Source organism: Ochotona curzoniae, unplaced genomic scaffold (assembly GCF_017591425.1).
Source record: "Ochotona curzoniae isolate NIBS_2020 unplaced genomic scaffold, NIBS_Ocur_1.0 contig_883, whole genome shotgun sequence".
Lineage (NCBI taxonomy): Eukaryota > Metazoa > Chordata > Mammalia > Lagomorpha > Ochotonidae > Ochotona > Ochotona curzoniae.
Window position 1 is genome coordinate 53,296,948 of NW_024466599.1, and position 12,558 is coordinate 53,309,505.

A 12,558-nucleotide genomic window follows, 5' to 3' on the forward strand; every position below is an offset into this window, starting at 1 on the left:
CTTTTTGTTTAATCTCTAGGACCCCTTCATTCCCATTTCCCCTCCTAGTAATTATTTAGGGTTCCCAGAGTTTGGTTGTTGCTTACACATCCCTCCAGAACCATTTAAAATATTCCTGAGTTCTCTGCATTTCCTGCAAACTGGCAATTACATCTATAGGCATGATTCAACTTGGCGGTGGAAGCTGCTGCTGCTACTATTTCTTCTCCTTCATAGCAAAGTGACATGATAAGTAGCCTTATGTACTTTGAAAGATTTATTACATCTTGCTCAATCTCTCTTTCTTTCTTTCTCTCTCTGTCTCTCTCTCTCGATGACACTGCCTGAGCTCCAGGCCCTCCTCCTCAGAAGAGGTGGAAAGAACTGTGCTCATCACACTAGAACCCTTTGTAGTTTATACAGAAGTGCTTGATCCATTCATCTCTTTTCCAGTTTTTTAAACTTTGTGCCCAGGATTTTCAGTAATGAGATTTTCTACATTCCTCCAAAGGTGCTGTGCTTTAGAACAACATTATGAAATGCTGGACTCACATGCATTCAATGGTTTTCCCTGTCAATACTCACATTGTCCCCTTATGGCACAGAGTGAGCCTCTAAACATGGAATCTGAATCAATTCACATCTGACTCCACTGCTTTCCGAGCTTTCTCCTTTTTTGGTTCTATATCACCTGTCCCAGTCAGAAAGGCAGAGTGTTGGAAAGGCAGAGTGACAGAGACAGTCTGGTTCACTCCCCAAATGCTCACAATGGCCAGGACAGGGTCAGGATGAATCCAGGAGCCTGGAATTCCATCCTGGTCTCTCACATGAAGGGCAGCAGCCGAACACCTCAGTCATCTTCTGCTGCCCCCAAGATGCATTAGCGGGGAGCCAGACTGGAAGATGAGTAGCTGGAACTAGAAATGACATACCTATGTATGTAAGATGCAGGTGTCCCAAGTGGTAGCTTGACTGGCTGTGTTTCAACACACACCCCAAATACCAGTCTTTAAACCCCAAGACACACTCAGCACAGTACCATGTCGCAACGGGGCAGTGACCAACTGCAGAGACTGTTCATTGTGGCTGCATGTCAGGATTCCCTAGGGAGCTTTCAAGCACTCCTGACACCCAGGCTACATCTCTGATCAATTGATTATGTCTGACTCTGCAGGGGTGGAGTCCGGGCATTTATTTTTGTAAAATGTGCTCCTTTCCCCAGCAACCCAAATGAGGTGAAGACTGATTCTTTTCTTCCTAAAGGCGAAAGAAATTCTACCTCTCCTTCTTTTTCTTCTTCTTCCTCCTCCTCCTCTCTTCTGCTTCTTCTTGAGATTTATTTTTATTGGAAAGATATATCAGATTTATAGAGAGCAAAAGAGATAAAGATCTTCCATCTGCTGGTTCACTGCCCAAGTGGCCTCAACGGCTAGAGCTGAGCTGATCCAAAGCCAGAAGTCAGGAGCTTTTTCCAGGCCTCACACATGGGTGGAGGGTCCTAAGTCTTTGGGACATCCCCTACTGCTTTCCCAGGCCACAAGGGGGATAGCTCTCCCTTCTGAAGCCTACCATGGGGTCACACCATGTAGAGCGTTTGGTAGGATCACCTGCACATAAATAAAAAAACAGAAGCCTTTGCTCTCTAAGTGGCATCTTTCTGGTCTCTCTTCGCTGCCTGTTGCTTTTTCTTTTTTTCCTCTTCCGCACTTTCTCTCTGCCGAGTGCATCTAGTTGGGTTTGTGTATGTGCTCGTGTTCTCTGTCCCTCCTCTGCCATTTGTCTTCCAAAGCAGAGACTTTTTCTTCCACTGCCTTTCTACCTCAAGGTCTGCTTGCAATCCTAATCTCCACCTGTTCACCTTTCAATCCAAAGAAAAATAGTTCTCATTCAAGAATACCTCAGAAGACATGCATTGACCTGGTCCAAGAGGATTCCTGAGATGGGTGTGCCCATCAAGTTCCCCTGGAGCTCTCATTTTCTGCTAGGCATGGCATGGTGTAGGTGACTCAGACTTAACAAGGCTTGTCACATGGTTGAAAAGGAAGAATTTTCTTTGTATTCTCTGAGAATAATTTTTTTGAAGTTAGCTATTGATGGGACTGGGTGTTAAAAGACAGAAACAGGCAGAATAGCAAATATGAAAGCACCTGGCATGGCTACCAGGTGAGGCCCTGGGGTCTCGATTAGGTCACAGCACCTGCCCTAAGGAAAATTCTAGTCCAAGGAGAAGACAGGTGATTAAATAGGTGACTGTAGCACCTTTATGGTAAGTGCTCTACTGCAAATGAGAGTAAAATCATCAAGGGGAGTGAAGGCAGGAGTCAAGGAAGGCTTCCTGTAGGAGGCACCATGAGGACTGTGCTTCATCTGTGGCTCGACAACACACAGGGAAAGGACTGGTGTTGTGGCACAGTGGATGCAACAGATCAAGCCGCTGCTTTTGACACAGAGTGCCAGTTTCAGTCCCAACTGCCCAGCTTCTGATCCGGCTCCCTCCCTACGTGCCTGGGACTTGGACTCCTGACACCTGTGTGGGAGACCTGGATATACTTCCTAGGTCCTGACTTTGACCTAGCCTAGCCCTAGCTGTTGCAGTCATTTGGAGAGTGAGCCAGTGGATGAAGATCTCTTTGTCTTTCCCCTCCCTCTCTCTCTCTGCCTTTCAAATAAATACAATAAATATTATTTAAAAAATACATTTAAAAAATTGGCTTAGTGGGTAAAATTCAGTAACCAAGGAAAGGACACTGAAGAAAAACATAAGCATCTTTTAAAAATGTTCTGACTTGTGCCGAGTTGGAAGAAGTGATGAGACCGAGGTTGTAGTCGAAGCCTTGCACACGATTTTCTCTGGGGATGCAGCAGTGACAACTGCCTGGAAATGCTGACAGAGCCTATACTAAAATCTGAGCTCTGCAAGGAGCCTACAGGGAGGCCAGAGGGGGAAAGACCAGAACCTCAGACCCTATTTGTTAGAGGGGTTGTCCCTCTCCCCAGTTATTGACAACCAAAGCTAGCCAGCCAGTGACAACCTTGAAGGACTCCTCTGTTTGGGAGTACGCCTTGGGCCTGATTTGGTTTTTTATCCTTCCTATTCTATAGACATCAGAAGTGTGTCCCACTACTTGAGGGGCGCAGAATGCAAAAGGAAATACAAGAAGCCATGAATCTCACCTGAAACATGTATAAGGAATACTCTGTGTTCTCAAACAGAAGACACTTTCTAAGAGAACCCAGTGCTAGCACATTTACCCACAGCCCAGACATCTAAAATATCTGTTGTGGGACAACACTGCAGCTTCTATGGTTAATCTTCCGCCCAAGTGCCAGCATCCCATGTGGGTGCCAGTTCAAGTCCCAGCTGCTCCATCCCAGCTGCGATCCAGCTTCTGGCTTGTGGCCTGGGAAAGCAACAGAAGATTGTCCAAGATCTTAGCTCCCTACACCTACATGGAACACCTGTTAGAAGCTCTTGCCTTCCAGCTTCTGACTGATTCAGCCCTGGCCATTGCAGCCATTTGAGGAGTGATCCATTGGATGGAAGATAACCCTGTCTCTTTCTGTCTTTCTATAACTCTTCCAGCTAAAAAATCAATGTGTCTTAATATATCTGTTGAAGAATTACACAAATGTATGAAAAAAAAAAGGAAGACAGTTCATTTATAAGCTACTGCCCAATTATATGATAGACCACAAGGCTGATAGAAACTTTTATTGTTTTCCTTCCTTCCTTGTGGAGTAGTTAATATACCACCTTGGTTCTAACTCAAACAGGCAAAGGGATATATATTTTAAAAAGCTTCCTCCTTGCGCCAATGTTTGGCACAGCAGTTGAGACCCCATTTGGAGTCCCGCTTCCCGCATGAGTGTCTGGTTTGAGTTCTGGCTACTCTGCTTCTGATCCAATTTCCTGCTAAAGTGAACTCTGGGAGGCAGCAGATTATGATTCTAGTGTTCGGGTCCCTGCCACCCACATGAAGTTCCAGATCTTCAGCTTCCACCTGGCCCAGCCCTAGCTCTTGAAGGCAGTTACAGCGTGAATCTGCAGATGTAATAACTCTTCTGCCTTTCAAATAAAAATAGATAAATAATTTTTATAAATCTCCCTCTTGGTTCCACAACTTTCAGTATATTAAAAATTGCACACTTGTAGTTGGCCCATGGAATGGAATAATGAATTACTTTCCAACAAAACTTCTAAAGAAGTTGTATCCCTCCTGCCCTCTGCTCTAGGTCTTGATCACTGACTTGTTTTTTTTTTTTTTATTTTTTTTTTTAAAGATTTATTTTTATTATTTTTTCATTGGAAAGGCGGATATACAGAGAGGAGAGACAGAGAGGAAGATCTTCCATCCAATGCGCCGATGCTATGCCGATCCGAAGCTAGGAGCCTCTTCCGGGTCTCCCACGCGGGTGCAGGGTCCCAAAGCTTTGGGCCGTCCTCCACTGCTTTCCCAGGCCACAGGCAGGGAGCTGGAAGGGAAGCGGGGCTGCCATGATTAGAACCGGCGCCCATATGGGATCCTGGGCGGGCAAGGCGAGGACCTTTAACCACTTGCGCCACCGCGCCGGGCCCACTGACTTGTTTTCTTAAAGGTAGCCCTGTTACTTGTTTTCTTCTGGAGCTGAAAAAGAGAGAGAGCGAGAGAGAAAGAGAGAGAGAAGGCCGTCCCTCCCTCCTTCCCTCACCTTTTTAATGCAAATTTTTAGGACAGAGCCCTAAATGAGTTAAAGCTCATGACCTAGAGAGAGGTTGAGACTGACCAGCCAGACAACAGATCTAATAGTTCCAAAGTGGGTGCAGAGCAGAGGCCCAGGCAAGCAGCATGATTATCAGCTGGGCAGAGTGGAAGGGAGTGTGTTAGAGTTAGGGTGGTACATGTACCAAATCAGAGATTACAAGGAAGTGAGGATCCTTTTCTAAATGGCCTACTGCCCATCATAAAAAATGACCAGTGCGTCAGTTTGCTCAGGGCTCTCCCTGTTTCCAAACAGAAAATAATCCCTCAGTCCCAGATTTATTCAGTCGTCCTGAAGGATTGAGCCATTTATGTTTATGAAATGTCCTTCTTTGTTTCTAATTATCTTTCTTGCCTTAAGTTTGATTTTCTTACAGACTGGAATAAAATGGTTGTACAATATATAGTAGCTGAGGGATTGATATCTAAAATATGAAAAAAATAAATAAATAAACCCACAGGGACTGTGGCTGTGCCGTAACAGTCAAAGGTGTCACCGTCAGTGCTGGCATCTCATATGGGAGCCCTCCAGAAGAAGCTTCTGGCTTCAGCCTGCTCCAGCCCAACCATTGTGATTATTTGGGAAGTGAACCAATGGATGGAAGATCTCTCTCTCTCTCTTTCTCTCTTTCTGCCTTTCAACTAAATAGACTTTTTTTTTTTTTAAATGTTCCAAACACTTAAAACTCAATAATGAGAAAATGAATAACCTAATTAAAAAGTGAGCAAAAGATTCAGGAGATATCTCATCAAAAGAACACATACAGATGGCAGACTGATTATATAGTATTCAACATCATATGTTGTGAGGGAACTGTAAGTTAAAATAACAAAGAGATATCATGGGGGCTCGTGCTCTGCTGTAGTGAGTAAAGCCGCTGCCTGTGGCACTGGCATCCCACAGGGTTGCAAGTTCAAGTCTGGGCTGTTCCTCTTCTGATTGAGCACTCAGCTACAGTGACTGGAAAAGCAGTAGAAGATGGTATAAGTGTGTCCAGCACAGTAGCCTAGTGGCTAAAATCCTCATCTTGCATGCACCAGGATCCCATATGGATGCTGGTTCATATCCCAGTTGCTCTACTTCCATTCCAGCTCCCTGCTTGTGGCCTGGGGAAGCAAAGATGGCCAAGGCCTTGAGGCCCTGCAGCCACACAGGAGATCCTGAAGAAGCTCCTGGCTTCGGATCAGCTCAGCTCCAGCCATGGTGTCCACTTGGGGAGTGAACCAGCATGTGAAAGGTTTTTGCCTTTCCTTCTCTTTCTAAATCTGACTTTCCAATAAAAATAAGTAAAAAAAAAAAAAAAGAGGAAGAAGAAGGAGAATCTTTCAGTCTATGTCATGAAGTTTCTTTCTGGTACAAATGTCTGTAAATTCTCAGTCAGTATCTTTTCAAGTATTACCTATGCTGCTGGAAGCCCTTACAATTTTGTAGTTGTTGAACTTTTGCACTATGTTCTTCTTCCTCTTCTTCTCCTTCCTCCTCCTCCCCCTTTTCTTCTTCTTTCTCTAGTTCTCTTGTATTTTCTCCTTTTTTTAAAAAGATTTATTTTATTTTTATTGGAAAGGCGGATATACAGAGAGGAGAGACAGAGAGGAAGATCTTCCATCCAATGATTCATTCCCCAAGTGAGCGCAACGGCTGATGCTATGCCGATCCGAAGCCAGGAGCCTCTTCCGGGTCTCCCACGCATGGGTGCAGGGTCCCAAAGCTTTGGGCCGTCCTCGACTGCTTTCCCAGGCCCCAAGCAGGGAGCTGGATGGGAAGTGGAGCTGCCGGGATTAGAACCGGCGCCCATATGGGATCCTGGCGTGTTCAAGGTGAGGACTTGAGCCTAGCTAGGCCATGCCGCTGGGCCCTGCTGGTTCGCTCTTGAAATGCTTGGCTAAGGCTGGATCAGTCAGAAGCCTGGAACTCCATCTGGACATCTCCCCCATGGGTAGCACAATCCAAGTACTTGAGCCATCTCCTGCTGCACCCCAGGTGCATTAACAAGAAGTTAGACAAGAAGGCAGTACTTGTCTCAGTTGCTCATAGAAGATGTGCTCATCCCAAGTGGCAACTTAACCTACTGTACAAAACACCTGGCCCGTGATCTCCAAGCTTAGTACAATATAACTGTTTCACTTCTTATTTCACTCTTGTCTGCCCGTTTCTATTCAAGTTTCTGATCTTGTATGGTTCACAAATCGGCAAATACTTTGGCAGAAAAAGTAGGGTAGAATGTCAGCCTCGCCTTTCATCACTAATTCTCTTTTCTCTAGGATATAAACTCTTCAGATCCTGGCTTTGCTGCTTGCCCTGAACTCCAAGTTTTGTTTCTGGAGCCTAATGAAGCAACCTAATAGCTCTCCAAGTACGCCTTTTTGTGTACTTGCAGCAGACCCTTTAGGTCTAGGTCATCATTCAACAAATGCTCCTGGGGGAAAACAATGGGTGGTGTTTTCCTGGTGTAAATGCCTTTTTCTTCTTCTTCTTCTTCTTTTTTTTTTTTTTTCTTTTTTCATTCTTAGCCCCTCAAGTCCTGGATAACTTGGTTGAATTCTGATGATTAAAAAAAAATTTTTTTTTAAATCTATCTTTATAGTCAACCTTAGTGGGATATTTGGCCTAAAACAAGGTACTATGCCAGAGCTGGAAACAGCTGCCCAACATATGACAATTGAATGAAAGTGGGGCACTACTCTGAGATCAGAAACAACACTAACAGCTAAGATACAATTTCTTGTCCACGTGCCCTACTTACAAAGCTACCTGCGGTATAAGAGTTTGATTCTCTCACCATGTTTTCTTACATGAGCCATTGCAAAAGACTGGTTCTTTTTTTTTTTTTTTTAAAGATTTATTTTTATTATTTTCTCATTGGAAAGGCAGATATACAGAGAGGAGAGACAGAGAGGAAGATCTTCCATCCGATGATTCACTCCCCAAGTGAGCGCAACGGGCCGATACTATGCCGATCCGAAGCCAGGAGCCTCTTCCGGGTCTCCCACGCAGGTGCAGGGTCCCAAAGCCTTGGGCCGTCCTCGACTGCTTTCCCGGGCCACAGGCAGGGAGCTGGAAGGGAAGCGGGGCTGCCGGGATTAGAACCGGCGCCCATATGGGATCCCGGGCGTGCTAGGCGAGGACCTTAACCACTTGCGCCACCGCGCCGGGCCAAAAGACTGGTTCTTAAAGGATCCCAGTCCTTAGGTGTTTATTTAGAAGGAATGAAAATTTTTTTACAATGCTAGAAACAAACCCATTCTTGGTGTTTGATATGCCAAAAAGAATGAGACAGATGATGCTATAATTATAGGGAGTTTACAAAATTACTGAAGTATGCTATAATGGGTAAAGCTAAGGTCTGCAGGACCAGTTCAGGTCCCAGCTGCTTTACTTTCAATCCAGCTCTCTTCTAGAGGCCTAGAAAATGCAGCAGATGATGGCCCAACTGCTTGGGGGCTCTGTCATCCACGTGGGAGACCCAGGGGAACCTCCTGGTTTCAGGCTGGCCTAGCCCTGGCATTGTGGCCATGTGGAGAGTGAACCAGCAAATGCAAGATATCTACTTTTGTCTCTTTCTGTGGGAAATATCCTCAGCTGTTCACTAAAGAGGTGGACCCAGTCTCAGGAGTTACATCCAAGAACAGACTATGATGATCTTGCAGGATCAGGTGTTCAATGAGAAACACACCCAAAGCATTCATAGCAAGCAGTTTGTACACTAGCTCTGCAGGCCCCAGGTCTTCATTGGCTGAGTACTATGGGTGTACAATCTTCCTGGACATCACCTAGGTTGCTGCCACCTTCTTCCTTCCTTCTCTGTACTTTCATTCCCTCTTGTGAATTGCTGCTCTGTAACATCCTGTTTGCCTAGTGAATTTGGCTACATCTGCAAGTCATCTAACAGTAATCTTCTGTACTGAAAATATGGTTGACAGGAGCTTGCTTTCTCTTTCTGCAATTCTGACTTTAAATCTTTTTTTTTTTAAATCATCAATCATCTATTCTTTGCATGCTAGTTATACAAGGAAAATCTGATGTTTAAGAAAGGTACAGGCCCCCAATTTTTTACATGTCATATGCCATATCAGATCAAACCACTATAGTTTTGTCTTTTTCAAAATGTCATATGAATGAAACCTTGTATTATGGTTTCCTGTATCTGGTTTCTTTCACTTAATACAATGCTTTTGAAGTGCACCTCTGTTTTTCACCTCTTAGTAGCTTATTTCTGACTTTCAAATGGCACCCTAGATTGTAAATCAAATCTCTAGAAAGATAATGACATCAAGATGAGGTCGCCAGGGTGAAGCCCTAATCCAATATGATTGGATCCTAATAAGAGGAAGTGACACCATACGCAGCAGGTGCACAGAATATCTGTGGGAAGGAGCTCAGAGACAGAGATGCCCCAGGAGAACCCAGTCCTGTTGGCATCTTGATCTTGGCTTTCCAGGCCTCTGAACCGTAAGACAACACATTTCTGTTAAGCCACCCAGTGTGTGGTATTTGTTATGGTCATCCAGCAGAGCTTCTCAGGCAAGAAAAACAGTAACTGAACCCCTCAAATGAATGGGGAGCCTATTTGGGGGCTATGATATGTAAACATGAAAACTAGTGTAAAGTATATCATTCAGAAAATCCTGGGTTCCTAGAGCTACATATAGTTAAGATGAAGACTGAATCATCCATTGATTTCAGCAAGTTAGCAAGGGTGTGCAAGAGGAATTGAAGACAATTTCCAACTCTGTTGAGTTTTGTTGAACACAAGACCAAAGTAATGTAATAGGAGCTCAGGGTAGGATGTGGGAAGTGGGGGGTGAATTTGATTTGTTTTTGGATGGGATAAATTAAGAATGTGTGTATGTACAAACTGACAACATCTTTACAGTATAGAATTAATTTTATATTACCTGAGAGAAATAAATAACAAGCAAGTTCCTATCCACTGGATCACTCTTTAAATGGCTGGGCCAGGTTGAAGCCAGAGTCTGGGGCTCCATCCATCACATGGGTGCCAGGCACCCAATTATCTTGAGTTACGGCTGTCACCCCTCAAGGCCCACATTACAGGAAGCTGGGCCCAGGTACGGAGCTCAGGCACGGCCATTTCCACTACTCTCATTACAGAGTGCGGATGGGCTGGCCGACTTCTAGTCCTCCTGTTTTTGTTACTATTCTGAATCACGCCCCATTCCTGAAAGAGGGAACTTCTTAGGGCTTCACTCATCTCAGAAATCTGCTGGTGTCCTGAACGATGTAAAGGAAGTCCAAGTGCCTCGACTGAACAGGCAGCTGTGTTCCACGTGGAGCTTCTGCAGCCCCATAGAGAAGTGCAGGCAGATGGAGTGAGGTCAGGGTTGTTACCAGCTAGCCTTGTGGCCATAGATGACGTAACATGCCCCGGCCTGGGCTCCTTCCCATTTAGGAGGTAGGAGCGCCCACTGCCATCTCGATTTAACAAGCCGCATCACCTGTCCCACCATCGCGCCTCCCGAGGACCCCCGATTTCCTACAGCGCCCTGCCCCCTTTCATCCACTTCTAGGGACCACACGACTTGCTCGGCCGCTTGCCGTGGCCTTGGAAGAGCCAGCGCAGCAGCTCCTTTAAGGTCGGCCGCCTCCCCGCCACCAGGGACTCGCCTCCCACTCCTCCTTCCTCGAGGGACACGACTCTTCACAGTCAGAATCCGCCACGTATTAAGGGCCGCTTCCAACCAATCAGAAAGCAGCTCGCTCAGCCCACTGAGGAGCATCCACTTTCACCAATGATTTTCAAGTCTTCGTCAGCGCCTCGTTTGGAGGGGTGGGACCAGCCGCCAGGAAGGCCAATCCGCTCCAGGAAAGGTTATTGTGGAACCTGTGAGGCTCACCAATCAGATAAAAAAGATGTGGGGAGGGGCTTTACTCATTGGTAACTGCGTCCGGAAGAGGGTCGGGCCTGGAGGGATAAAACTATGATTTGATTGGTGTGCGTGATGTGGACAACCAGGGAAAGCCGATAGGCCCAGCCGGGGCTCGGGATGGGCAGGGGCTGCAGCCAATCGGAGGACAGAAGCGCGGAAAGTTTGCTCAATGGGTGATGTCGGAGGGAGGCTGTCAGTCAGGTGGCGGCGGCGGAGGCTGGGCTGAGACGTGGCTGAGGGCACTCGAGTGGCTGTCCAGGCCATCCGGGCGGCGGCGGGGTCCCTAGCGCATTTCTGCCCAGGTCGGAGGCTCCGAGGGGCGGCCGGCGGCGGCTGCGTCCCCATGTCCGCGCGCGGGGCGGGCCGCTGATGGAGCGCGCCGTGCGCCCGGGGTCGCTGGTGTGGGCGCTGCTGCTGCCCCTGCTGCTGGCGCTGACCGTGGGCACCGGGGCCGCGGGGCGTGCCCGGGACCTGCCCGCGCCCAGAACGGACGCTGCGTTCGGCCTGGGGGCCGCGGCCGCTCCCACGTCGGCCGCGCGAATGCCGGCGGCCGGAGCCGTGGCCGGGGCCGAGGTGACGGTGGAGGACGCCGAGGCGCTCCCTGCGACTGCGGGCGAGCCGGAGCCGCGGGGACCGGATCCCGACGACGAGGCTGAGCTGCGATCGCCAGGCAGGTGAGTTGGCCCGCGAGGGGCTTGTTTACCAATTGGAGACCCGCTGTTCGGGGCTAGGGGTAGCCTGCGACCAAAGATCCAGAGTGCGGGTCCACCCTCCAGCGGATGTCAGCTGTCGGCCAGGGGCTAGCACGGGGCTTGCCTATCCTGGGGCCGGAGACTCAGGTCCTGGCTTGCAGGAGAGTACGCAGCATCCTCGCAGGTGTAGGAGGGATGCTCGGGGAATGGAGCACGGAGGTTGCAAGTCACTGCTGCACGGTTATTTGGGTTTATTCGTGCTCCGAGGACCCCTGGCCTCTGTAATTTCATTACACTAGTCACCGCCTGTGATTGGCGTAAGGAAATTACGCTGTTTACATAAAGGACTTGGGAAAGAGATCCTTCCGTTTTCTTTCCGACCAGTGATGCCCCAGGATGAGAGTCGACACAGTTTTTCTAATTGAGATCTGTGGAACACCTGCTTCATACCTGGGGATGTGGGTTAAGTATACAGTTAAATGACCAGACCACACCCTGCGTGTTTCTGAATTTGACTTTCTCCAAGTAAAAACCTGGAGATCTGCACGATTAATGAGCCTTCTGGGGCAGATTCTGGAACACACTGAAGTTCAAGAGCTGTGGTGAGATTCTAGGATGTTGGCAGTGATCTGATATTTAAAAAGTTTACTCTGTAAACATTTAGGGTAAAAGTATCATCGTGTCATAACTTTCTTAAAACAGAACCCACTAGGTGCATCATCTTGTCAAGCACTTCTCAAAATATAGACTCGGATGTAGGGCAGATTAATGGTGAAGTATTTGTACACAGCCAGTCATAGAACATTCTAAGAGAGAGTAATGCCTTCATTGAGCCAGTGGGCTTATAAAAGCTACGATAGGCAAATTAGATCAGGGAGGGTTAGAATCTAGTTTAGAAAGTATTGTGAGTCTGTGAGGCACTAATTACTAGATCATAGTAGGTTAGGCTAGCTTTTCAATGAACTATCAGAATCTTGATCTAGCATATGTTGGAACTACCAGGATGCATAGTTCACCAGGGATCATTTGAATGTGTGTTACAATTTAAAAAAAAATGTGTACATGAAAGGATATTAAAGAAAGAGTTGCAGAGAGAGAGGGCAAGACAGAAAAATCTTGCATCCACTAGTTCACTTCCCAGATGGCCCCAACAGCCAGAGCTGAGCTGATTTGAAGCTGGGAGCCAGGAACTTCTTTCTGGCCTCTTGGCCTCCTGAGGACAAAGCTTTCCCAGGCCGTAAGCAGGGAGCTGAATGGGA

At 47.1% G+C, this 12,558-nt stretch overlaps 1 protein-coding gene across 1 annotated transcript in view; it reads left to right on the forward strand.

Annotated features, from left to right (window-relative positions):
• Positions 1 to 10,826: 10,826 nt before the first annotated feature.
• The window catches only part of EIF2AK3 (eukaryotic translation initiation factor 2 alpha kinase 3), a 67,333-nt gene continuing 65,601 nt past the window's right edge, over positions 10,827 to 12,558 (forward strand). The window contains exon 1 of the mRNA XM_040993561.1: positions 10,827 to 11,281. Coding sequence (XP_040849495.1) covers positions 10,977 to 11,281 — 305 coding nt within the window. The 5' untranslated portion in view covers positions 10,827 to 10,976. The remainder of the gene's footprint in view (positions 11,282 to 12,558) is intronic.